The sequence below is a fragment of the Plectropomus leopardus genome, chromosome 8, assembly GCF_008729295.1.
Source record: "Plectropomus leopardus isolate mb chromosome 8, YSFRI_Pleo_2.0, whole genome shotgun sequence".
Taxonomy (NCBI): Eukaryota; Metazoa; Chordata; class Actinopteri; order Perciformes; family Serranidae; genus Plectropomus; species Plectropomus leopardus.
In genome coordinates this window covers 25,833,400-25,860,992 of record NC_056470.1, presented here as the reverse complement: position 1 = coordinate 25,860,992, position 27,593 = coordinate 25,833,400, and the positions used below count along the sequence as shown (strand labels likewise).

Here is a 27,593-nt window from a genome sequence, read left to right as displayed (position 1 = left end):
TAGCAGCAGAGGTCCACAGCCTCGTGTCCAAACATTAATAATGAACAGCAATCACAGCCCAGGTAGCTCTCTGTGTTCTCACATCATCAAACAGCTCTCTGACATAACGCCTTTCCCTCGCGCCCACCACCATATTTATTCCACTTTTATGTCTGTGTGTGTTTGAGCGCGTTCCCAGTGAAGACAGGGAAGCTGTTACAGTGAGAAAAAAAAATCAGATTCATGTCTTTATCAGACTCTAGCGCCGTGCTCCTAATCAGCCAGGTATGCAACTCTCTCTGACCGTCTCTTTCTGTGTGTCTATGTCTCTTCGTGGTCCTTCCTCCTGCTGCTCTTTTCTTCTATCTACGATGAGGATAGATATCTAGGTCTCACTCCACTCCTTCATAGCATTTTATTATGTTCTAATCTCATCTTCCCCTCGAGATAGCCTCGCTTTATCTTGTCGTATAAATCGTTTATACACTCGCTCGTCTCGCCAGCCATCCTTCAGTCACTCTCTGTCCTCGTAAACATCCTTCTTTTTTCAGTATATCTTGTCAACGACATCCCTCCCTCCCCTCCTTTTCTCTGTCTCTTTCCATCCATCCCGTTCTTCTTCCTCACCCTCCTTTTCTCTCTCTCGGTGCTGCTCTGGCACTGGTGCAGTGTTGCCTTGCAGAGCTTGTGAGTGCTAGAAATCAGATCTAGTTATCTAACATAGACACACACACACACACACACACACACACATAAAATAAACGAGGAGAGGTGTTCGCCTGCCGTTTCTCTGGGGCTTGAGGTGATAAAAAAATGTTTTGGATTATATGCATTCTGAAGTGCAGAGAAAGCTAAAGGTGGTGGCTGTTTTTTTCATGTCCGGGCACTTTTTTTGTTGTATTTTGAGCCTGAATTTCCTTTTGTTGTGCTGTTGCTAATTGGTCCTCCAGAGGATTCATTTGTATATGTTGGCAAGATGGATGACCAGGACTAAGTCACTGCACTCCGGAGGAGAGGAAAACCAAAGAGAAAACTGTATTGTGTGCTGTTTTTTTAGTTTCGTAACACCTTGGTTTATTTGTAAGAATATGCCTGATCGTCTCAGTATATACGTGTATTTATAATTATTGGATTTACATTGACCTGTGAGTGTTTTCTTGTCTCGTTCGTCACTTCTTGTATTTTTTTATTTCTTGTTTGCCTCCTGTCTCACCTCTCGCTTTCTCTTTCTGTTGCCTGACTTGGATTTGTTTTTGCTGCAGCGGTTCTCTTTACTGACAGATTCAGGACTGAGTTCCTTCAGAGCAGCCAAATAGATACCAAATATAGGAGCGCTCTCACACACACACACACGCACGCACGCACACACACACACGATACCCAGACTGCATCTAGATCACCACCTCTTATTTTTGTCTTTTTCACGGTTTTCTCTTTAATATTCAGCATCATGGTAACAGTCATATTTCCGCGTTAAATAAATATTTCTCAATAAAATGTCAGAAAATATTTTTTTTTAAAAGCCCATAATAATTTCCAGAGTCCGTAGTGGTGTTATTCAATGTCTTGTTCTTTCCCTCCAAAACCCAGAGATATTAAAGTAAACATGATATAAGACCGATATAAGCGAATTAACTTCACATTTGAGAACCAGTGAAACTTTTGCTTTAGAAAAGATTGAATCAGAATCAGTTAAATAGCAAATTGTCGCAGCTCTACAGGTTACAGCATGAATATTTAAGTAAATAATCGCAAAGAACATCTTACAGCAGCACCTATTAAACCATTTTCACCATTTTTACGTGTGAAATGTCTCTTTGTGCGCTCTTATCTGTTGCTTTCAGCACAATGTGCGAGCCATCCTGGAACGTGTCCTTAAACCTCTTAGAGTGAAAAATGATAGCTAGCATATATTTTGCTAATGAGGATCCGTCCTTGGAGAATAAACATGGGGAGCAGAGGATGTATACGTGCTGCACTGTGGGGGATGATGGGATGGATTGGGGCCAAGCAGGAAAGAAGAGGAAGCAGTTGCCTCCTTTGTGCTATATTTGGTCTACCAGAGGATGGCTGGTGTGGGAGAGCAGCGCATTGTGTTGGAGATACATGGATGTGTTCATGAATACAGACACGTATTTGCATGAGCACCTGCACACGAAGACTGCAGAGCAGAAAGACCAATGAAAGCATGAGTAGAAACTGTAGATTTCCCTTTCTAACCTGGTGGTGATATTCCTCAGCAATCTTTGCATGACTACATAGCGTTAATATTAAAAAAATTGCCAGGTCCTTCAAAATAAAAGCACCACCGCTTTGATTTATTTAATTATAACAATGCGTTTTAAATTTCATTATAAAAGTACTTTATTTACCTTCCTTAAAGCCTTATTTATTAAATGCTATTCTAACAGTAGTGTATTCAGCTTTATTATTTGACAGTAGCTACTTTAACTTTATTGTACTTTATTGTAACTTCAGTTCATTCAATATTTTTTTATTTAAGTAATTCACATTAGTTTAAAGGTCATTTAAAAAAATATTGGGATATATATCATGTATCGCGATATGGCCTTAATATATTGCAATGTTATTTTAAAGCCATATCGCTCAGCCCTAATCATAAAAATAATATGTTACAGGGGTCGGCTGATTCGTACACCAGTAGACCGTCGGATTCAGACCTGTCAGCAGAGGAGGACCGCGAGGCGTATCGGCGTGAAGCCGAGCGCCAGGCACAACTGCAGCTCGACAGAGCTAAGGTACGTTGCATAGCGAGTTACGCTACTATATAATGTAGTATTTTAACAGCGTTATGAGTCAAAATGTGTAGAGGTGAATTCTGGAGCCACATGTGGGCCTCTAGATGAACTTACATAAGGCCACTCCCCCCACCACCAACTCCAAATAGGATTTTTGTGTTTTTTTAAGATTATTTTTTGGTAATAACAGTGGATGGAGACAGCAGTTGAAGGGTAAAGAGAGTAGAGATATGGCATGTAGCAAATGGTTTTGCCATCCAGGAAACGAACTGTGGACTATGCTCAGGGATGTGCCCATGTGGTATGCACCCTAACCCTAACACTGCCTTCTTTCTATGTTTTTTGAGAAATCAACCCAATTCTCTCAGGTTTCAAAGGGTTAAGCTATAACTGGCCAAAGAGCATTAACACTATACTCAACTTAGCCGTCCTTGTGTACCCTCAAATGTCAAACACAGCAGGTCGAACATTTATGATTTCTGCCTTATTTTTGGCATGTTGGTGTCCGATCTTTTTTGTCGATATATCCCACTGTGATAATCTGAGGTCTCATCTGTCAAGCACACCTTTCCCTTCTGCTGTTCCCATGTGACTTTGCGAACCAAAGTATGTGTTGTCAGTAAAATAAGGACCTGATTTACTGCACTCTTTTTTTTCAATGTGATTTTTCATCTTTGTTCTCGAGGTCGAGATCAAAAGTTGAGTCTAAAGCCACCAGATTCATGATTCGAGTCCAAACATCTGTTTCTCGCGGTGTCATACCCACATACAGCAGTTTCCATCACCAACAAGTGTTTTTCTCATTCAGTCCAAACCTGTAGCGTTTGCAGTAAAGACGAATGTGAGTTACTGCGGAGCTCTGGATGAGGACTGTCCTGTCCAAGGAGCTGCAGTCAATTTCGATGCCAAAGACTTCCTGCACATCAAAGAAGTGAGTGATTATCTAATGATGATAAACCTTACATTAAAACAAAATAAGTGACACCACTCTGTTGTCTCTCTGAACTCAACAGAAGTATAACAATGACTGGTGGATCGGCCGGTTAGTAAAAGAAGGTGCAGACATCACCTTCATCCCCAGCCCTCTACGACTGGAGGCCATGAGACTCAAACAGGAGCAGAAACAAAGGTCGGTTAACACAATCAAATGTCTCAGAGGACTCGTTCCCTCGACGTAAGTCTGATAATTTAGTGTGTTGCTGTTGCAGGAAAACAGGAGGGAACTCCTCCAGTTTAGGAGACATGGTGACTGGGAGTTGGAGGACCACACCGCCATCTGCAGGTGAATGTAAGTACTACAGGTATTTCTCTCTGAATTATACTGGAACAAAAACCAACTTTTTTCTCTGCTGTCTTCTTTTTTCTTACATTGATTGTTATTATCTTGTTTTCACAAGCCAAACAGAAGCAGAAACAGGTAGGTTTTCATACTTCATGATGGCACAGCATTTTCTCACAATATGAACTTTGACTTTCCATTTTAAGGGACATTATCAGGGTCTTGAAAAACTTTACATAAGATTAAAATGTTATAAATTTCAGTAACAAAGGTCTTGAATATTTCTTTTTGCCTGCTGTAGAAACCATCATTATTTTATATTTTTTAAACAAGCTTTTGGGGAGATGTTACTACTTTATATTACTTTATCTATAAACTACATGTGAGACCAATGTTACAGTGGATTGAGCATGTAGGAGGCTGTTTAATCATTTTTTTATTTATTTATATATAGTCATTGTTATTATGAAGCTCATTGGCATGTACAGTTTTGGAAGAAACTTTAATTAAATTAATTCAGTTTTCGTCACCAAATTTCTGCCATATATCTGGGTCCAGGTCATGTTAATTTATGAAGGATATTACTTAGAAACACTGTCATAAAAATCACAAAAATACGATGCAAAAGTCATTAAATAAATGTAATGAAATAGCTTTCGGCCTTATTGTCACTACTGTTTTTCTGTCAATTTCTGACTAACATAAATATAAAAAAAGATATTATGAATTGAATGAGTTTAATATTTAAGTCTATGTGGTATTAAAACATCTGCTGTTTAATATGATCTCTGCAGAAACCCCAATTTATTTATTTTTTTAGCTTTTTTTTTTAGCTTTACACAACAAACAAACACAACCCCCATCGTTTACCCCTGTTCTCTCTGGTCTTCGTCCCCCTCCCCTTGTTGTATCCCCTATTTCTGGCAGGAACATGTCCCTCCCTACGACGTGGTGCCCTCTATGAGGCCGGTGGTCCTCGTGGGACCATCGTTGAAGGGCTATGAGGTCAGCCTCTCCCCGTTTCACCTCCACCACACAGACTGACTCTCTTTTTTGTTGTTTGAATCAGAATCAAGTTTATGTTTAAGCATGAAAGGAATTTGGAGGAGTAAAACCACCGTCACCATTTAACATCAAGCTTTTGGTGGGAATCTAAAATAAGGTTGGATACTTCTGAAACTTGTTTGTTTTCTCCATTAATCTTTAGATTTAACTTGACAGAAAAGCAAAAAGTCACTTTTAAAGTAAATTGTACTTGTTGGAATACAGTATTAGACATTACAGTTTTAATACAGTTTGTAAAGAATTCTTTTTACTGTCTCTCAAAAGTTACATTTTGGGACATAAAGTTATACCTCTACAAAACTACATGTGCATACATTTGTCAAAAAGTCTGTTTCTTACCTCTTTTCTTGCCCCCCAGGTGACGGATATGATGCAGAAAGCTCTTTTCGACTTCCTGAAACACAGATTTGAGGGAAGGTCAGTGAAATCTCTGTAACTGTAGAAAGTCGTTCGTTTAAAACAAATCTTAACAAAAGGTCTCACAGCATATTTTTCTTCTCTATTTATGCGGCAGAATCTCAATCACACGTGTAACTGCCGACCTGTCTTTAGCCAAGAGATCTGTCCTCAACAAAAGACCCATCATGGAGAGATCCAACACGCGCTCCAGCCTAGGTGACTAATGTAAAAACTCCTGACATCTTTTGGTTTAAAGAAACAATAAAAGTGAACTAAAATGTGTATTTTCTGTGCAGCGGAGGTTCAGAGTGAGATTGAGAGGATATTTGAACTCGCCAAAACGCTGCAGCTGGTGGTTCTGGACGCCGACACCATCAACCATCCCGCACAGCTCGCCAAAACTTCCCTCGCACCCATCATCGTCTACGTGAAGGTTTCCTCACCAAAGGTACAGCAGGTTACCTCGCTCATGAGCTCTGGATAACTCGTTTCTCTTGACCTTTAACGTTATCTTTACATCGTTTCTGTCAGGTGCTGCAGAGGCTCGTCAAATCCAGGGGGAAGTCTCAGAGCAAGCACCTGAATGTGCAGATGATGGCTGCAGACAAACTCTCTCAGTGCCCCCCTGTGAGTGCAGGATTTCTGTCTACTTTGGTTTTTCTTCGTCTTTGTGCACAGTATGAATATCTTTTATGAACATGTCATCTTCACTAGTGGAAGACGAGGAAGAAGAATGTGCTGAGTGTGCAGCACCTATTACAAACATTTGTGGAATATTTTCAGGGAATCAGTGTCAGTCGCTTCGTCCACCACTTTGACTCAAACTGAAATATCTCACTAACAACCCGATGGCTTTAGATTTTAAACAGACATTCATGGTCGCCAAACGATGAAGCCATCTGACTTGTTCTTTAGTGCCATCGTGAGGTTCACTTTTTTGACGTTAACTGAAATAAAGGATCGACCGATGTTATTTTTTCAGAGCCAATACCAATTATTAGTAATTAATCAGACCGATAACCATATTTGGAACCAGTATGTATTTACAATAAGAATGAAAATCTTTCTGTCAGTATTTAGAATTAGGAATATAACAAACGCCAACATAAACTTTGTTTGAATGCCTTTAGTAACTGTTAAATCGAAACTGAGACTTTCAACGTCAGATACACCAAGATCCCAGCGACTTTTTTATAAAGTCAACAGAAAATTTTAAAAAAAGAATAAATAAGAATAGCTGCCTGAGGTTTTACTAAGTTCCTCCCATGCTGACAGTTTCTTTTCACTAATACAAATAATCAGCAAAATGCCAAATATCAGCCCCAGTAATTGAAACCAAATGCAGACAGACACCAACAGTAAAAGGGAAGTTGTACTGAATCCGCAGGAGAGCAGGGATGGGGCAGAGAAAAGTGCAGGCAGGGTTCAGATAACAGAGTCTCAAAAGCAAAGACACAAAGCAACACTGACAGTCCGACAGAGAATAAGTGGAAATGGGCCGGATAAACACTGCAGGGCTGATGAGAGGAAGTGGAAACAGGTGAGCTGCAGGTGGGCGTGGAAGGTCAGGTGACTGGGTCTGGATGTTAAAGGTTACTGTAGGACAGACTGAGGGGATAAAGTAGAAACATTTGAGGCCATCTGGTAGAGAATGACTGAACATGTTTGAGGAAGTAATAATAATAACTTCATTTATATAGCACCTTTAAAAACGGAGTTTACACGGTGCTTTGACAAACAAAGCAAAAGCAGAGCGATACAACAACAGAAAGTCAAACAGTCCCATTAAACACATGCGAGAAGAAACGAGGGTGGAGTTTGGATAAAATTAAAAGCAGAGGACAAAAAATGCAAGATCCCTTTGCTGCATGTCTCTCCCTCTCTCTCCTTCTTTCACACTTAATCTGTTCTATCTAGAAAAGGCAAAAAATAATCTTGAAAGATTTTTCATGATGGCAGAGGGAACATTTTCTGACTTTTGAAACGGTGCTACATGACCAGAGAAAACAGAGAAATGGGACTTTGGCATTTGCTTTTGCTCAAGAGGTAGAAAACATACAACTACCAGAATGCATTGCGCTGCACCAGACCAATAAACACTCCTGCTGGTGGGTGATATTATGCAAGTTGCCTGTGTGAAAACAATAAGTTGGCCGTCTGGTATTTAACTATCTGAAATTACATTTTAACAGAAAGCTAAAATATGTTTCTGAAAACATTTTAGGTGAGAAATATGCAATGCAGTAACAGATCTTAGTTTATATGAAGTTTTGCTCCCTATTTTGACAGTTTGATCTGAATTTAGGTGTTTGTTTTTTTTATGACCTTTAAACACTTTTATGCTAGTTGTCTATATCTGTATATTTATGCTTATGATTTTACCTTGTAGCACTTTGAGACTCGTTCTAATGTAAAGTGCATCACAAGAAACTCTATTATTATTATTATTATTATTATTATTATTATTATTATTACTGAGAGAGAGAGGTGCGGCTCTCTCGCTCCATCCACGTCTATACGCTTTGTGACCTAATGTTGAAGTACAATAAATCCATCATCAGTGAAAATTTTGCTGGCAAAAGAGCGGGGAGATCTGGTCGTTGGTGGATTGTTTTGTACGTTTGTGTTTGTTTACACATGCTACCCACATTGTTGTGGTACACAGCTGGTTGAAAATTGGTGAAGTATCCCTTTAATACTGTGAAAATCCATCTTTTGTGCCACGATAGCCCTGATATTCATTTTCCTTTTGTTCACGTGCAGGATATGTTTGATGTCATTTTGGATGAGAACCAGCTTGAAGATGCATGTGAGCATCTGGCTGAATACCTGGAGGTCTACTGGCGTGCCACTCACCTCCCAGGAAACACCCCTCTTAACCCGTTATTGGAGCAGAGTCTGATGACCCCGCCTTCCGCCATCTCCAGCCTCCAGGTCAGTTTGTGTCCATCTGTTTAACAAAGCACTGTTTTAATAGTTATTACGACTCTCTCAGTAGTTTTGAACACGTTGTATGTTGTCGCTGTCTTTACCAGCTCTTCCCATCTCAGATTCGCACTCCTTTGTTTTGATGTGATTGTCTCCAGTTGTCTTGTCTGTCCTCTCACTCATTCATGCTTAACATTTTTGCAGTTTTCTGAAACACAGGAATTAATTGAATGATCGCTTACAAAATGGGGTGAGTAGTCAGGGTTTATATATGTATATAAATATAGTTATATATATTTATATTTGCACTCTAAACCCCAACAATCCCCTTGTACACACCTGAACACGACACGGCGGCTGAGACAGTGAATGAACAGCACTTTATTCATTCAGATCTCACCACAGAAAAGACAGCGTGTGTTTTCCTCACTGCATCCTGCCTCCTCTCCTTTAGTTGATGGTCTCAGGTGAATCACCGCTCCACAAGCTTTCTGGGAGGAAATTCACAAAGCAGCTTCACTTTAACACCATAAATGAGAACAGCATTTTTGGAAATCACAAAAGGTTTGAGTGAAATGTAAAAATCTGACCCTCTTTCTCTATTTTCAAACCTTCTCCAAGCATGCTTTGTGAATGCTGCCCCCGCTCACAGTGGCACATAACGCTGTTTTGAATGACGATTAAAGGCACCTGATCAATGCTTAAATAATGTACTCACTGGAAACTAAATAATGCATAATTTACACAACAATGAACTGAGACCATAACATCAGTACTGTAACATTTTTATGTTCTGGAATAACCTCCTGACCATCCATTCAACTGTTTCACTGGCATTTCTTTTGTTCAGTGTCTGAAATATTAATCTGTGTACACACAGACAAAACACTGTAAATTAAAAAGGACTTTGAAGAGACTTTATCAACACTGCAAACACTGCTGCATGCCAATTAATAACTCGCCAATCCTCTGTATATTGTATATGTTGTACAGTTCTGTCAAATTCTGTTAATTGCAGATTATGACCGCTGCTCCTTAGTGGTTTTTCACATCTAAACATTTTAGAAACTGAGCCGTGCACCTGCAGTTTGAGCTCCGATAATCTGACCTCTTTGTTGCTTTCTTTGTGTCTCTTGTGGCTTTGGACACCAGCAACACAGACAGTATTCAAAAATAGTTAAATCTGAGCAAATTAGCTTGATTTCATTCAAAAACATGGAAAAAAGCATTAAGCTATTTAACAAGGAATGACCCAAAAATTTGCAAGAGTAAAAAGTTACAAGAAAATGACCTGTAAAATAGAGCTAAATAGAAAGAAAAAAGTAGAAAAAAACAACAACAACAACAACAAAAAACAATGACAGACCTGGAAAAAAGGGCAAAAAATTCAAATAATGATAAAATAAAATAGTATTTTTTTCCTGTGACATAATTTGAAATATAAATTTATAAAAGCAAGAGCTATAGTTTTTTGGGAAATTTTCCCCTGTTTTTGTTTTGTTTTTTAATTTCATAATAATCTCTTTACCCTCTCTTTTTCACAATTTACAAATTTCTTGCATTTTACAGGACATTTCTTGTCAAATTGCTGCTTGGCTTTGCCTCAATGTATCTGAAAGAAATCAAACCAATTTGTTTAAGAAGTTTAAATGCTTGTGAGAGACCTCTGAATGAAGCAAACTGATGTTAATCCAGGTTTCAAAGGGTTAAAGCGATAGTTCAGTCCAAAGTCAAAAACAGCAGGAAGCGTGCATACCTCCAACACTTGACAACTCACACCAAAACAATTTAAACTAATAAATAACACTACAGAAGAAGAGAAATATGTAATTTTATTTTGGGGTTGAACTTTCCTTTTAAGTTTTTTTTTTTTAGCCAATTTTCTTATGCTATAACTGAAAGCAGTAATTTACACCTAGTTGCTGTATACAAAAAAAACACCAAAACAAAAACAAATGAAAAAAAACTGCAATACAAGGAGTATCGGCAAACTGGAATCACAGCAGCCTTTACTTTTATTAATAATCACCAATAAAAATAAAGGAGCTGTTTTTCCTTTTTTGTTTTATATTACCATGCGCTTATTGTCAAATCTGATTTTTAGCTGTAAAATACTGTGAATAATTAAATTGGCATCAAATTTTGTTGCAGTGTTTGTACTTCTCACAGATATTTAGGATACATATATTTTAAATTCTTTTCAAGTCTGTCTTAAAACAACATTGACATGCACAAAAAACTAGGCTGAAACAGTAACTGGTTGCTGTAATTGTTCCAACTGGTTAGACTGGGTGTAATGGTGTTTCCTCTTAAAGTGCCTTAAATGTAAAAAAAAAAAAAAAAAATCCTGAAATTATTGATAATATTAAACATTTGTAGAAATATCCTACTGCAGCTCAGTTAAGACTCTGTCAAAAACACAAAAACAGATTTATGATTTTGTTGAACTTTACGAGCACTTTAAAGAAGGGACGCAGCCAGGAGGAAAACAAGGAACAAGTGCAGCAACCAATAACTTTTTCAGTGTACGTACAAGCATGTTCAGTGCTGTCTTAAAGGAATACTTCACCCACAAAATGACCATTTGTGTAACAGTTACTCACACTGTGTGATGTTGAATTCTCGAAGAAATATTTGTTTTTCTTGCATGCCTCCACAAAAAACGAAGAATCCAAAAATTGAGAAAATTCTTGATGAACTGAAGTCACCGGGGGTCGCAATAAACAACAGGAAACTATATCAAAACATCTGTTCACACACACTCACAAAACCCGTGCAGTATAACCCAAGTCTTATATGTCCACTCGTGTACTCAGTACTTTGCAACACTGCAGGAGTTGTGTCAGAGTTTAACAAACGTTTCGATATACTTTTGCTGTTTTCGCAGCCTCCTTTTACTGAAGTTCATCAAGAATTTTTAAAAGCAAGCTCATGACCTACCTTTTTAGTTTGGCTTTTAATTGAACCTTAACTACTTATTTATTGACTATATATTTATGCATTTTAGTCTGTTATATTGTTTCCCTATATGGTATATTGTTTTATTATTTTTAACATTTTTATCTATTATTATTTGTGCTGTTATCCTTTCATTTACCTTTTATCTACTATTTAGAGTATTTTATTTATTTACTTATTAATATATTTATTCATTTTTATCTATAGTTTTTGCCTGCCTCTGGTGTCCGGTGTTGTGCTTTACAAATAAAGTCTGATTGAAGAATGTTTCCTGTTTTTTGGTTCCTCGTTCACTGTGGAGACATGTCAGTTTTCTTCACAAAATTCAATGTAATATACGGTGATTACCTAATATACAAATAACATTTTTTGAGTGAAGTATTCCTTTAAGATAGATTTGAACCTGTACCTCAAAGTCCTTCTTGATGTGGTGTTTGCATTATTTTGTCGACCCTCTGTGTGTTGCTCTGAGAAGTCGTCCAGGTTTCAGAGGCTTTTCTGACTCTCACTTTTTTTTCTCCTTCATGACGACTAAAATCGTCCAGAACCAGAACAAGAACCAGCCGCAGCCTCGTGAGGCGGGGGGACTGGAGGGTGAGGAGGAGGAGGAGGCAGGAGAGGAGGCCCACTCCCCCCTGGAGCAGGACAGTCTTATGCCGTCTGACGAGGCCAGCGACTCCCTGTCTCGCGGCCGGAGGGGGAGCCCGTGCCACAGGGGGGGCGAGGAGGACGAAGAGGAGGAGGAGGAAGAAGAGGAGGAGGAAGAGGAGGAGGAGGATGAGTACGCCTCCCCCTGCCATGCTCGCACATACAGGGACATGTACCCCCCTCACCGTGGGCACACCGGCAGTGCCCACAGTGCCAACGGGCACGAGTCGCAGGACAGGCTGCTCCAACGCGAAGCTCAGCAAGGCCACAACCAGAGGAACAACCGCCAGCGCAGCCGCCCCTGGCCCCGAGACACCTACTGAGGAACAAGCCCCTCCCACCCCCACCGGCCTCCAGATCAGCACCAAGCCCTCCGACTGTCCCAAACAAACAATTTAGAGATGAAAAATGTGCCCCAAAATCAGATGCCCAATATATTAAGTAGACAACTTTCGGTCTGTTTTTAAAGTCGCTCTCTTCCAGACTCCCAGTTTTAATTTGAGTTTCGGGGACGCACTGACCTCTCCGGGGTCACGTCGTTCAGATTAAAGTCAACAGGGCTACTCACCTCTGCAATGGAAAGGTTTCAGGCTACCAGCTGTACGCAAACTCAAACTTTAGCTGCTTTGCCTAAGGTTTCTCTATTGTAGGATGTCTCATATACTGGCCTTAAAATTCCTAAGACTTTTAACTATCTTTACTATTGCATGTATGAGTATAATTATTTTACGACTATTTGCACATTGACGTCAGAACAGGAACTGAATGATCTTTACGGATAAACTATGTAGGAATGTCTACCGTTGAATCCACTTATGGGGAATAGTAATGCATTTGATAACAATGTATATACTGAATGGGCACCTGGTTTTGTTTCATTGCTACTATATTTGTTTGATTTCGTTAATTATGGACTAGTTTGTTGTTTCGGAGAAATGTCGCCACCCATGTGTTCAGTCAGTTTTTACTCTGAAGACGGTGAATGGAGACACACACACACACACACAGAGTCAGTCAGACTGAGTCTCTGAGCAGTTACAGTGACTACGTTTACATGCACTAAATTTTTTGCCCTTATTTAAAAAAAGACAATATTCCTACTAAGATGTTTACATGCATACTCAGAATAACGTGCCCAAACATGCCGTTTATCCCGTCAAAATTAGTTAAAGTGGAATGGCTGATGCATGTGCCAGGATTTTTTGCAGCCAAATGTGAAGCAGTCTGGATGAGAGTCAGCACCTCCAAGTCTGAGGCCACGATTCTCGTTGGAAACTGTTGGATTGCCCCCTTTGGGTTGGGAGAAAGTTACTGCCCGGGGTTTTGTTCATGAGTGAGGATGGAGCGTGAGGTGGACAGGTGGTTTGGCGTGGCGTCAGCAGTGATGTGGGCGCTATGCCAGGCTGTCGAGGTAAACAGGGAGCTGAGCCAGGAAGCAAAGCTCTCGATTTACAGATCCATCCACATTGTGACCCTCACCGATGGTCAGGAGCTCTGGGTAGTGACCGAAAGAACGAGATCACGGATACAAGCAGCCGAAGTGAGTTTCCTCTGGAGGCTGGCTGGGCTCAGCCTTAAAGATAGGGGGATAAGCTTAGACATCCAGAGGAGCTCACAGTAGAGCCGCTGCTCCTTCACGTCAAAAGGAGCCACTTGAAGTGGTCCGGGCATCTGATCAGATGCCTCTTAGGTGCCTCCTGTTAGAGGTGATCTGGGCACGTCCATCTGGTAGGAGGCCCTGGGGCAGACCCAGAACACGCTGGAGGGATTATATATCTCATCTGGCCTGGGAACGCCTCTTAGTCCACCAGGAGCTGGAAAGCTTTACTGGTGAGAGGGATATCTGGAGTGCTGCTCAGCCTGCTGCCCCTGTGACCCGACCCAGACACAAATGTATGGATGTATACACGTCCAAAAAATGCTCCTGAAACCTGATCAATAACGGCATATCCCACGTCTTAATCAGAAAATACTACATACAGAAAAAAGACAAATTCCAAAAATCCAAACAGAATATGCTGTATGCTGGTTTCATCCCGATACAATATTATATCTCGATTCTTTGAACAACAATACGATATTTGCTGATATCACAAAGTCTGCCATGATACGATTTCAATTCGATTCAGGGGCCTTCGATCGATAAGAAACAATATCATCTGCCCGTTTAACACAATCTCTTACAGAAGAAGCTGCCACCGCTTTCTCTTTTGCTTTTGGCCATAAAAGATTAAAACGACACATAAATAATAAATAATTTTAACGGGAGTAAAGTTAACTTTAAATTGACACCACTAACACACATCAGACAGCAGATGGGATAAAATAACTCTCATGCACTTTTTTTAGCTTAACATTGTTGAAACAGAGCAGCTAATGTTGCTGCTAGAAGTTAGCAGAGTGAGATGCCGTCATGAAGTCTGTAACGTCATCGTTTACGCATGATGTGCTCTGTCTGTTGACCCTTATTTTCTCTGAAATCCAAAATATTTCCACATTTCTGATTTATACCCTTGGCTCGATGTTTACGCTTTGCATCGATCAAATAGCACATTGAATCAATATATCAATCCAGATCGATGGATCGTTACACCCCTAATGTTTACATGACCTGTATCGAAGTCAGAATACTGTCATACTTATAATATTACTGTGCATGTAAACGTGGTCAGATGAAGCGGTATGAAGCTGCAGTACAGCGTCAGTGTCATCTACAGTACAGTGCGTTCTGGGCATCACCCGTCTTTGCTGTTGCACAATCACTCTTAACACCTCTACAACAACAAAAAAATCTTAAAAAACGGGCACAGAGAATGTAAACACAACTAAGAAAAGGGAATGTTATCTTCTAAAGGGTGAATTATTTGCCAAACTTGCTTGTTTACATCAAACCATTCACATATTATCAAGCACACGCTGCAACCTGCTGCAGCTCCTCTTCAAATCTCCGGAGAATGTAAAGCTTGCATGCCTTTTTGCACCTCCAGCACCACCCGGTGTCTCCAAAAACCCAACCGATCGCCCTGTAATTCGATTGTAGCACGTTATTGATTGTAGCATCCACACACTTATCTCACTCCCCCTCCTCCCCTTGTGTGTCTTTGCCACATGTTGCGTTTCGTACTGCAGTTTATCAAAGCAGATCCTCAGGTGTAAAGTCCTACACACTCATCGTCGCGCTCAAACTCGAATGTGTCGTGCTCCTGAAGGACTCGTAGCACCCGTGACACGATGTCATTCTGTTCCTGCACCATTATTAGTCCATGAGCCGATAAAGTTGGACGTGATGCTGATGAGCAGCGACCCAAACAGAGGAGGGAGGGGGGGTCGACAACGTTATTAACAGCCGGCTTTTGGAGTTACTGGTTTACTGCTTCCATGTCTCACAGGTATCTCTATCTAGTGTTCTGTATATTTTGAAGACAAAAAAAATCAGCATGATTTAAAAAAAAAATCTATGCAAGTGTTGCATGAAATCTGATTGTTTCTTTTTACAGTTAAGTATTTCAGTAATGCATTGATTCTGATTCTCCTCGTTGTCTTGTAGTGATAGTCTTGTCTTTGGGGCTACTCACTCCTCACACCACTAACAACATGATTACTAAAAAAAAAAAAAAAAAAAATCAGAATGCATCACTTTATTTACCACAAACATTACGATTGGGGACATTTTTTTCTTTCTTCTCCACAATATTGGGTGGACACTGGCACTTTTAAAAAGTCACTCACTTAAAAATTGTCCCAGTCCCAGATCAGGCTTACAATTTTTATTTTAATTTGTGATAAAAATGAATGAGTGAATTATTATTATTAAAGCCCTGCATGTTTTAGTTCACCAATTAGCTCTTTCCATTATATTTTGGCAGAGTATGTTTTTTCAAAGCGGACCAATTCAGCAACTGATAAAGCAGTTGAGGTTTTTCAATTTATGAAGCACAATTTTTACAAAGGGTTATAATTTAGTCTCCTGTCTTATTCTGTATGCAATACTAAGCCTAACATTGAAAAACTTTAAACGCCTTAGACCATCTGGACTTCCTCTTTTTTGTGTGAGTAGATGAAAAAAAAATTGCACTACTTTTTTTTGGGATGGTTGCTTTGTAATGCAATAACTGCACTAAATATAACCGTGTATCCACCAGACTACCACAGCGTGCTAGCGTGACCCAACACGCCTCTTCCCTCTATTTATCAAAAGAGACAGCAAATGTGTAAAAAGTGAGACATTTCCTGCCTGATGCTGTATAGAATGCTTTCTATTTGAAAATAGATTTACAATGCTAAGTGAAATATGACTTAAAACAAAATAAACATGACATTTTATGTACTTTTAATAGTTTGGGTCCTTTTTTGTTTGCTGCCTGTACAATATAAGTTTTTATTTATTTATTAACTTTTTATCGTTTAATTATCAGATCGGTTCATGTACTGATGAATTTTCTTCTTCAAATGAAAAATTAAATGAACAGGTGTCATCCAGCGGTACATCAGAATAACAAATTATATAACGACAAATAAAGATAGATAATGACCGAAGTTACAGTACAGGTTTAAATCTTTTAAAAGTTACATTTTGACTGCCTGCTATTTTATATATTCAATAAGTGTTTCCTCTATCATAATTTTAACCTCACTGTACAGCAGTAAAGGGCTAAGAAAAAAAAACCCAAGTACATATATTACCATGTGTTACTACTTGTATTGTATTTTGTAATTTTATTTATTTATGGGTTTTTTTTTTTACATATTTAAATCTATTCTTCAGCAGTGCCACTTTTATACAGACATTTACATTACCTAAGGTGAATTTATAGGCTCTAATAACTTTGGTTCAAATCTTTAATGTTTCTATAGTTTTTTCAAAATAACCAAAAGCAAAACTCAAAGTTATGGCTCAGAAAAAAACATTATTCCTTAAGAGTTTCCACTCAAAAACTCGTCTAATCTACTTTTCCAGGACCGTGTGGGCGTGTTTTGATCAGATTTTATTGACTTAATGTCACATTTTGATTCACAATTGTTGCTGAACTAATCAGTGAGTAGAAATACGCGACATCACAATTTTACAAATGAGCCCTGTCAAAACCTGTGACTAACGCCGTCTTCAAAAGGAACCTGTGGTCGCGACAATTTTGTACACAGTATGTTTCTAGGCAACAGCAACATGGACGCTACTGTCGGTGCCCAGAAACCACAGAGGGCACAATTCAGCAAGCTAGCAAACACGTAACGCACATAAAATGTAAAGGACTAATGACAGAGGAAAAAATGAGACTGTTGGGAAAAGTCTAAAAAGCAAAATTACATTATAATAACTCAACGTCCATCATAATGGAATTTCATGGCCTCTGTCGTTTCTGAAAGCAGCAGACACTTCATAACTTGTTAACTTGAAACTTTCAGAAAATTTCCACTTACACGGTCGTGAATACGAGAAAAGCAGGGCCTTCAGACGGACTCTTCTCATAACTCGATAAACACGACACCATTTGAAGGCAGCAGACACATCTGAAACATTTTTGCAGAACATTAATGTACGACCTCATCGTCTAAAGTCAGACAGTGAGAAAAATACGTTTTCACGGCCTTTAAACACAGAGATGATGATTGGCTGCTGCTGTGTATGAAGTGTCGAGATAATCTGAACATGTGCTGCAGCATGGAGTAATGTGGATTTTGGACTGAAATCCTTTATTAGTTATATGGCTCATTCATATTTAATTGTAATTATTCACTTGGCAGGCAACAAAATAAAAAAACATACAGTACATAAATAATGTAAAGTATGTTTAAGTTCTGTTAAATAGTATGTTTTTCTGTATTTTGTTTTTGTTTGGGTGTTTTGGTTCTAAACGTTTTGGTTTGTTAATTTTGAAATATTTCTGAATGAGCATAATTATCTGCCATCACCAACTATAGTCCTAGTTATCTAATCAATGCAAATTCATCAATTTAAAAAAACAAAAAACGCATTATGATCTCCTGATTTAATTTGATCAAGATCACTGACATTGATCTGTGGATGCAAGATCAAAAACGGTAATTTTTTACCGTTTCATGAATTATTTCATGAACAAGCCATGTCACCAATAAAGGGTTTTTAATCAAAACACCACATTAATCCTGCTGCTCGATGTTCAAGTGCCTGATTTTACCTCTTCTGTAAAAGTTTCAAGATTTCTGCATCCAAATATTTCCCCTCTGAGCACATCAACATATATATATTTTTTTAACTGCTACAGAGATTTTTCCCTACATTTTTTTTTTTTTTTTGGACAATTATGAGCCGGGCGTCATTCACTTCATTACAAATGTTTATATTTAAAACAGTGAACTGCAGTTTAGTCAGAGGATGCGTCTGAAGCAAAATAAATGGCCAGAATTGGTCTCTTCAACAGTCAGGAAATCTAAATTATGCTGAACAGAAAATGAATGAAACACAGCACTTACTGCTCATCTACACTCACATCCCGGCTGCTTTTCATCACATTTGATATCCAGAGAGTCGCATTTATACAGAGCACATCAGCTGCATCGTCACTTTTAGAGAGGCAAACAAAACTTTTACCTCATTTACAAAAACAATCAAATTCACGCACAACGATGACCATCTGCCCACATCAGAGCCTCAAAATCTCAAAACCAGTGTGGTAAATTCCTGCTGAAAAGACAAAAACAGACAGTGAGGGGAGGAAAAGGTGGCAAAAGAACAAATGAAATGGGCGTTGATTACCTGTAGACAAAAACCGATGCGTGATTTCTGATGTGTGTGTGTGTGTGTGTGTGTGTTTATTGTATAAGGTCCAGTTTGTCTGTAAACTGCCGGGATGAATCAGGCAAAGATGGTCTCCTCGCGTCTCTTCTTGGTCAGGATGGTTCCAGGTTTGTGTGCAGCGTCCGGGTGGTTGGCGAGCTCTGGAGGGCAGGTGGAGACCGGGCTCTCCAGGATGGCCTGCTTCAGGTCGTAAAACACCGCCGAGTCCTCTTTGGTGAGGAAAGTCATGGCGACACCGCTCTTACCGGCACGACCCGTACGGCCGATACGATGGATGTAGTCTGCAGGAGCACACAAAGATGGTTAATAAACACTTTTATTTACATGTATGTGTTGTTTGTTAGAAATTCTGAACAAATCTGTTCTTAGAAAATAAATATCAACTTACCGGTGTTGAAAGTAAATGAAAAATTCAGGCAATAAAGAGAAAACAAATACTGAGAACTAGGTTTCTTACCTTCAATGTTCTTCGCCATGTCGTAGTTAAGAACCATAGAGACGTCCTGGATGTCGATACCTCGACCAGCGACGTCAGTGGCCACCAGGATGTCTTTGGCTCCTGCCTTGAGGTTGGAGAGCGCAAACTCTCTCTGCTCTTGACCTTTGCCACCGTGCAGCGTGCAAGCATTGTACTGCATGAAGAAGAAGACAACTGAGGCTGAGTTTTGCTTTATAGTTTCAGTATTTTAGGAGAAAATCCAGCTCACAGACAGGCATTTAACCCTTTGAAACCAGAGCAAATTAGTTTGATTTCTTTCAAAAACATGGATGGAAAAGCAATGACAAACTTAACAAACCATGGCCCAAACATTTACAGGATATTATTTAAAAAAAAAAAAACAAGAAAATGACCTGAAAATAAGCACAAAAGACCCAAAGGTCGACAGTGACTTACCCCCATCTTCTCCAGAGACTTTGCCAGCACGTCGCAACCCTTCTTCTGGTTGACAAAGATGATGATGGGAGGCTCGAATCCATGCGACAGCACCTCCAGAAGCTTCTTCCTGCACCACAAACAATCCAAAATCACTCAGTAACTCACTTTAGCAAAGACAGAAGGGATGTTGGATGTTTATAGCATCTTTGTGTCCGTCTCACCTCTTCTCTCCCTCTGACATCAGCAACACCTTCTGTTCGACTCTCTCGTGCGGTTTGCCGGCAGACCCGATGTAGACCACAGCAGGACGTCTCAGGTAGCTCCTGGCCAGTCTCTCCACAGCTGGAGGCATGGTGGCTGTGAACATGACCGTCTGAAACGTGCAGAAAATCAAAGCTTTTAAAAAACAAAATAAACAGTGAGAGCGCCCGGTGCCTCACAGCACTCCGGTTTATAAATGATGTTTGCAGAAACACATACTTGTCTGTATTTATGTTTTCCAGACTCGAAGTTCATCATCATTTTCTCGGGGTCTTCTGCTTCGTCTGTGTCTGGCTTCTGATTGGTCACTGGGATGTACTCCAGAATCTTCTGGACGTCGGGCTCGAAGCCCATGTCAATCATACGATCGGCCTCATCGAGGACGACGTAGGTGCAGCGGCCGAGGACCAGGTATCGGTTCTCCAGCACGTCAATCAGACGTCCGGGGGTGGCGATGACGATCTGAGATAGAAAAAGGAAAACGCTGGTAAATATGTGTGGGTTTCTTTTGTTCTAAGCATCACTACATCATTATGGAAGAGCAGAGCGGGCTTCCTGCCACGACGCTGCATTATTTACTGTATCTGCCAAAAAGGCTGCGGGCTCACATTATCACACCTGCAGGAGGAGTCTACACACCGTCTGACAGCTGTAGTAACCAGCAGATATACCGGATCTACAGCTAAACTTCAGCAGCTCGAGCGCCATTTACATCACCGAGAACACACGGCCGATACCATCACGAACAAGTCAAGGAAGTTTGATAAAACTGAGAACTGATAAATGTCATTTGGGCTGAAATCAAATCATTTTGTGAACATTACTGTCCCTAAAGGCAAATATTTGTCAACTAGGAAAGCTTTGATGACTTTTGCCCTGTAGACCAACACTGGTGTTTGTTTTGTCAGCTGACAGCTGCGTAAACTGACAGATAACACAACATTCAAACAGTTTCCCAGCCTTCGTCGTCACATGTTGAGAACTGAAATCCTGCAGACCCATCGAGCAGTTGTGAGCTACACCTCGAGCCCTGCATTTAAGCCTGAATTTGTTTCATTTTGGCAAACTTGCACCATTAAAAAAGTGCCAAATTAGCCATTAGCAGTTCGTGTTGTAATATAATCGTGAGTGTACGAGAGATTATCACTGAATTACTGTGATAATGAAGAAAACTTTTAATTATGATGATTATCAGGCAAGTTCTTAACTGCAGTGATGAGGAGCATCTTTATTCTGTGATTTCTACGGCAGATTTATGGATGTTTATTCATCCATCTATATCCTTGTTGTGCTGGAACTAATAACTGTATGTGTAGTGATATTTGGAGGATTTTTGTCAGAGGATGTAAAGAAGAAGAATTACTCATTTAGTTAACATTTTGTTACAAACAAAATGATTTAAGACAAATTATTCCTAGAGAGTAAGAAAACGAACTTAAGTGACATTTTCTTCTTGCGGGCTGCTAACTTTAGATTTTATTGTTCCTCAAAAAAAAAAAAAAAAACAAGTGTAAATTTCTGCATGTTTCACCTCACAGCCCATCCTGAGACGGAAGCCCTGGTCCTCTCTGGAGATTCCTCCAATCACAGCCACCGTGCGGATGCCGAGCGGTTTACCAAACTTTATGGTTTCTTCTTCAATCTGCTGCGCCAACTCACGAGTCGGGGCCAAAATCACAGCGTAGGGACCCTGATCTGAGTCTTCAATCCTGCAGGAGCAGCCGAACAGAGAGCAGAGGAGCGAAACAGTCGGTCAGACAAGTAAAACAAAAGCAGTTATTACTGAGTTTACTTCAGACTATCTGAGCCTGGACTGTGTTACCTGTCAATCTTTGGCAGGGTGGTGATCCAGACGAGCAGCGGAATCAGGAAAGCAGCCGTTTTACCGCTACCCGTCTCGGCCACGCCGATGATGTCACGGTTCTGCAGACCAATGGGAATGGCCTGCCTCTGAATCGGTGTCGGATCCTGAATTATAAGAGAAAAAAAATCACTATTAGTGATTAAATTTAAAAACAAAAGATGGTGAAAAAAAGGGAGAACATACAAATCTGTAGGCCAATCAGAATAAAATAAAAAAAGTCAAATACATAAAATGTATTTCAATCCTGAGCATTTTATTTTGTGCACAACTGACTTTAATTGTCAAAACTACAAAAACTAATTTTCCTCTGATGAAAACTTCCACATAGAGACTCAGAGCACCGACCTTGTAGCCGCACTTGTCGATGACCTCCAGGATGTGTGCGGGCAGTGAATACTCCTTCCAGTTCCTGATGGGATTCGGGATTTTTCCTCCCTTGGTGGTGATGCTGTAGTCCTCTCTGAAGATTCGCCAGTCTCTGTCCGTCATCTCGTCCAGCTTTTTCTGAGACCAGTGTCTGTCGTCCCAGCGCTGCTTCGCCTCTTTCTTACGCATCTTCTTCAGTCTCGTCCTGAGAGGAGGAGAGAATAAAGAAACCATCAGGAAGACGTTGAGTCAGAATGAACTGTGACGACTATAAAAAAAAACCTTTTATTAGATCATGTGAGAATAAACGCTGTAAAAAGGTTATTTCAAAACTATACCCTTGCCTTCAACAACTTCATAACTAAATTAAAACTTAAAGTCACAATAAGATGGGAAAGAGAGGATAATCTGACAATCACACAAGAAGAATGGGAGGAGAAATTTACACAACAACGGAAAACAACGAGCTCGCCATCCTGGAGAGAATTTAGCTGGAAGCATGTTGTGTTATTTCTGTAAACCTGCCCAGAAAAAAAGCTTATTCAAATCAAGCAGACTGTTGGCGATCCTGCAGAGACAAAGAGGCAAATCACTTAAAATCTGCGACATCCTGGAAACGCTTTTTTTCAACCAAAATTACTTTCAACTTTGAACTGATGTATCTGCTCAGGCTGGAGAATCTCCAACGGAGAAAAAAGGATAAATACCTGCTAGAAAACAATCCCTACACAAGAAATGGATGAAAAAAGAAATAGTGTTGACAAATGGACTGATGTAATATACAGTTTTTATGTGATGGAGAGCATGATTTTTAATTTCAGAAACCAGGATACCTTTGTTGAAAACCAGACAAAATGGATAGTGTTTGTTTTATGTATCAGACCTGACTGTGTGAACAAGTATTAGGAACACGTTGTAACTAGTAGCCACCCGTCACCTACATGTGTGGGCTCTGATCCAAAACTCTTCTCTACAGCATGTATTTTTTTGTGCTTTTTGACTTATTTTCTACGCCTATTTTATCTTATTGTTTTTATTTAATTACCTCCCTTTTTTTCCTTTTTCCTCACCTATTTTTTTGTTACACTTTTATATCTCACTTCTTTATTCATTTATGTACTTATTTATTTTTCATTTTTACATGATTGAAAGGGCTTCATGTTCATTTGGTTGTGTATTTTGTTTTTGTATGTTCACACAAACCAATAAAAAGAGAATTACAAAAAACAAAAAAACACAGAATGAACTGTGTATACTTTGCGTGTCTGTCAAACATTTTTCTCTGCATTTCCACGTGTTAAGACTGATTTTCTACCTTCCAGTCAGTTTTATTCAATATACATTTAATATTTTGGATTTAATTTAAAATCTTAAAGTTGCTCCTTAAAGCCAAAAACAGAGCTGATCATCTCTGTTTTTTTTTTTTTTTTTTAACTTACTCTTCCTGCTCCTTCTCTTCCAGTGTGCGCCGTTTTTCCATCAGGTCGCCATAGAAACGTGACTGCTCTCTTTTCTGCTGCTTCAAGTCGATGCCGGCGATGAAGCCTCGCCCGTACAGCTGCACGTGGTGCTTCTCTTTGTAACTGGGACACAGATTGGGAACATTGTGTTGTTCAGACTGTTGCACATTCAGAACTAAACAAAAGATCTGCTGCAATTCAGCACAAAACACGTGTTCCAGTGATACGACGTGTTGGCGTTTACTCACATCGGGTTGTAGTCGACTGAAGTGTCTTCAGAAGCGTCCCACTCAAACACAAACTTCCTGTCGTTCAGGTGACGAGTTCTCCGGCGTTTTTTGACCCCACCAAGATAACGCTCCTGGAAAGATCAGATGTACAAGTTTGTAAATAACATCATTCAAATGTCCGTGTGATCGTGTTTTAGAAAACTGCCTGAATACCAGAAGCTTTTGATATTACGAGACGTTAAATTTTATATTGTTGGCTGGTTCCCAAATAGGCCTGTATGTTTGTGTTTACATGTTTTAAGCTTCTGTTTATCCTTCATTATTTCAAAAAACTCAAATTTTTCACTGAGCTGATTTAAAAAAAGGGACAAGCAGCTTTTGGCAAACTCAGAGAACCGCTTTATAAAACAAAGTCAGTGATTAAAATTGGATTAAAATTACTGAAAAGCACTGGTAATCTTAAAATAACATCACCTCCCCAGAGACATAAATCCAACCTGAATCTGAATTTAAGACTCAATTCAACATAAATCAATACGACATTTTAAACTGCGGGCCAAAGCCACTGTTTCATCTTAGGACTAACCTTGATGGCGTGGAGTTCTTTGCTTTTATCTTTTTCCTCTCTGAGCTTCTGTCGTCCATCATCGTCTTCGTTACCGTTGTTCTCTCGCTCCATTCGTTCTCTTCGCTCTCGTCTCTCCCTTTCCTGAGGGTCCTCTGTAAACACACATTCTCAGTTACAACCATTATTCTTCTAAAAACAACATGCAGGACTGAATGAACCAGAGGCTGAAACACACCCAGCATTTTTCTCCCCATGTCCTGAAAGCTCCTTCTCTTCTTCCTCTCTTCTTCAATCAACCTTCTCCTTTCCTCCGTCTGCTGCTCCCTCCGTTTCAGAGCCTCAGCTTCTCGCTCTGCCTTGGAGAAGAACTTTGGCTGCAAAGGACAAAATAAAAGAAGAAGTGAGGGAAACGTAATCGTGGATTCAAAAAGAAAAAGACAAATGTGAACCTCAGAGACTTCTCACCTTTGCCTCTGCCTCCTCTTCTGCCTTCTTCTTGGCGAGAAGCTCCTCCAAAGATAAAGGCTGGACCTAAGAACAACCCGACACAGGTCAAACACCCAAAATACAAACCTAAGAAACAAAGAGACTCTATGAACAATTCAGCCAAACTGGATTCTTACCTTCTCTTTCTTCTTTTTTTCATCCTCCTCCTCTTCTGTTTTTATATCCCTCTCTCGCTTTAATTTGGCATCCTTTGACTTGGGTGAGAGACTTCTACAAAGGAATGAATTTAAAAAGTGAAAACAAACTCTTATTAAATTATTCTATGCTTAAATTATTCTATTATTGCTATGCTCAGGATTAAAATACATTAATACTCTAAATTATTACCATTACACATCCAGAAAGAGTCAGAAAAAGAAAATATTATATTAATGGAAACTTTCTTAAATACAAATAAATAATAAATACAGACAATTTGCCGTTTGACTAACGTAATGCAACTGTGGTTGTTTGGTTTGTTTGGCTTTCGTGCATTATTAAGTGCCAAGTCTGATATATCAAAACTTATCGCAGCATAAATGTAAATTATTTGTTTGTGAATCTTCAGAGTTGTGAGCAAAACATCTTTTTGGATTTGATTGAGTTAAGTAAATCAAAATGTTCATGAGTGTATTTTAGCATTCAAGTACCTGGACCTCTTGCTCCGGTCTTTATCACGACGATGGCCGTCTCTGTCCTTACGGCTCCTGTCTCTGTCCTTATCTCTGTCCCGCTCCTTGTCTCTATCCTTGTCTTTCATGCGTCGGTCTCTGTAATTATAACAGAAATCAAAAACGATGATTGCTTCTTTTTAATTTCAACATCAGACACACTAAAGTTTAGTTATGCAAAATATACAAACAACAAAAATAGGACAACAGCTATGTATTTAATATTACAGAAATTTAAAAACTTTAATACAGCGTCAGAGATGGTTTGCTTTGCATTTTAATTACCTTTCTGCAGACTTGGAGCGATTTCGTTCACGAGAACGCCGGCTTTTGCGAGAGGGCGAGCCCTTACGATCTCGGTCTCGTGAACGGCTGCGTTTCCTTTCTCTGTCTTTGGTCCCTGAGGATTCACCATCCTTCTTGTCTGTGGAGTCGGCCGCCATCTACAACTTCAGAGCATGCTGTTATTGTTAAAACCAGTGTTGTGACATTCACTTGAGTAGGTCTTCTATATGAAATTGTGCGCTAATTATTTTGAGGACATTATTTACTGAACATGACACTGTCAGGAGGACAACAAAGTTAAATTTGCTTAAACAGCTTTCCCTCACAGGATTAGCTTCAAGTAAACCTTCTTTTACAGATGAAGCTTTGGACATAATTCAGGCAGCGTATGATGCATGATGGTTGTTTGTGCCTGCTCAGTAAAAAGGGTAGAACTCTTTTGTTGTAGTCCACCAATAATATTTAATATGTTGCTCAGTGTCAGCATAACACTGTTTTATTTATGGTCCAACTTTATTGAACTCTAAAATGATAAATAACAAATAAGTAGGTATTCATAGCTAAATAAATACAAGGTATCTAAAACACTGGAACAGATAAAAACATGAATTACCAACAGCAGATAAAGCTAAATGTAGTCAAAGTTATGTGTACAGTCAGACTGCTGCATTGCTTCTTACGTTTAAGTTAATTTGAACATGGATTTAAATAGGACAGAGAATAAAAAACATTTTTCATAATTCTTACTTTTTGATCCCTTTTGGAATAAAGTGTAAGACTAATTTTCTAATAACCAAAACTGACTATGGACATTTCTATTTTGCCCAAATGGTTATCGTTATATAAAACATGACATTTTTTTAATGTCCAGTTAAATAGTTAGATTTTCTACATCGGATGTTGAATAAAACAACCCTTTTTTTAGAGTGGAGCAGATGGAAGACAATAAACATATAATATTACTATTATTATATTTTTTATGACTAAGAGTATCTATTTGGTATACAAACAGACGTGGGAGATTTCACTGTTTGGATTCACATCATGATGAGTTTAGAAGAATTTGCAAAATTATTTAAAAACAACAACAAAAAATAACATAATACCAACTATTTTGAGACTTTACAGTACACTGTCAGATAGAAAACGATTCCTAAAATTCTATTTCTCGTGTATTAACATTTGTAAGACATGTGAAAGATACATTTGAGTCAATTTAATACCAATTAAGGCCTTATTTTTAAATTAGTAAATTCAATACCTTTTAAGACTTCTCAAGGAGCAGCGGGAACTCTGGTGCGCTTAAGTTTAGCATTAATGAGAAGTTTCTCCCATTATTATCAGAAGGTTATGCGTGTTATCAGTGTTACGGCAAAAAATCAAAGTTTGTTTGGATCCGTAACAAAGTTCACCAGCAACGTTAAGAAACAAACGTGTTCAGAGGGACGTAAACAGCGAGACTCTGCACAATGAATGCAGAAAAATGTCAACGAGCTAGCTCCTTACGTTAGCTAAAAACTTAGCAAAACGGCTAATTATCGTCAATAAACCGCTCAAATATGCGACAATGAGACTCACCTGGAGCTAAATGTTTACATTTTATAAAACACAGCAATGACAAGGTTTGTTTTGTAAAATTTGAAGCTTACCTCAATAACTTGTCAACAAAACACTTGCGATTAATGTACGCTTCAAGAAGACGCCATATCGCTCCCCACGAGCGAAAGACAGCAAG

At 39.2% G+C, this 27,593-nt stretch overlaps 2 protein-coding genes across 4 annotated transcripts in view; one reads left to right on the top strand and one right to left on the bottom strand.

The window, feature by feature from the left end:
• cacnb3a (calcium channel, voltage-dependent, beta 3a) overlaps nt 1–17,755 on the top strand; it is a 27,459-nt gene extending 9,704 nt beyond the window's left edge. The window contains exons 3-15 of one of the 2 annotated variants that reach the window (XM_042492549.1): nt 2,619–2,738; nt 3,547–3,669; nt 3,752–3,867; nt 3,947–4,026; nt 4,136–4,155; nt 4,945–5,022; nt 5,441–5,499; nt 5,597–5,697; nt 5,778–5,929; nt 6,013–6,108; nt 8,245–8,415; nt 8,614–8,659; nt 11,913–11,976. In XM_042492549.1, the coding sequence (XP_042348483.1) occupies nt 2,619–2,738; nt 3,547–3,669; nt 3,752–3,867; nt 3,947–4,026; nt 4,136–4,155; nt 4,945–5,022; nt 5,441–5,499; nt 5,597–5,697; nt 5,778–5,929; nt 6,013–6,108; nt 8,245–8,415; nt 8,614–8,643 (1,146 nt within the window). In that variant the 3' untranslated portion in view covers nt 8,644–8,659; nt 11,913–11,976. Of the gene's footprint in view, nt 1–2,618; nt 2,739–3,546; nt 3,670–3,751; nt 3,868–3,946; nt 4,027–4,135; nt 4,156–4,944; nt 5,023–5,440; nt 5,500–5,596; nt 5,698–5,777; nt 5,930–6,012; nt 6,109–8,244; nt 8,416–8,613; nt 8,660–11,912 lie in introns of both variants that reach the window. The other variant, XM_042492548.1, reaches the window with a different exon arrangement.
• Nucleotides 16,980–27,593, bottom strand: ddx23 (DEAD (Asp-Glu-Ala-Asp) box polypeptide 23). Of its 2 annotated transcripts, none has more exons than XM_042492547.1 (17): nt 27,508–27,593; nt 25,859–26,022; nt 25,553–25,672; nt 25,040–25,133; nt 24,882–24,947; nt 24,652–24,790; nt 24,435–24,568; nt 23,867–23,979; nt 23,598–23,741; nt 22,138–22,363; nt 21,751–21,896; nt 21,460–21,637; nt 20,148–20,390; nt 19,889–20,040; nt 19,686–19,794; nt 19,248–19,422; nt 16,980–19,071 (listed from the first exon to the last, which is right to left on the bottom strand). In XM_042492547.1, the coding sequence occupies exons 2-17, from the start codon at nt 26,014–26,016 to the stop codon at nt 18,848–18,850; spliced, it is 2,421 nt and encodes an 806-aa protein (XP_042348481.1). In that variant the 5' UTR covers nt 26,017–26,022; nt 27,508–27,593; the 3' UTR covers nt 16,980–18,847. The 2 variants fall into 2 exon arrangements, with proteins under 2 accessions (XP_042348481.1, XP_042348480.1); XM_042492546.1 differs by having other exon boundaries at nt 25,859–26,034; nt 27,508–27,583.

Bases quoted from the DNA above. Each gene is read 5' to 3' on its own strand.
- ddx23 (XM_042492547.1), bottom strand. From the start codon at position 26,016: ATGGCGGCCGACTCCACAGACAAGAAGGATGGTGAATCCTCAGGGACC. The intron at 21,897-22,137 runs GTCGGTGCTCTG...CTTATAATTCAG, and splicing joins TCGACAAGTGCGGCTACAAG to GATCCGACACCGATTCAGAG. The intron at 19,072-19,247 runs GTAAGAAACCTA...GTGCTCCTGCAG, and splicing joins CATGGCGAAGAACATTGAAG to ACTACATCCATCGTATCGGC.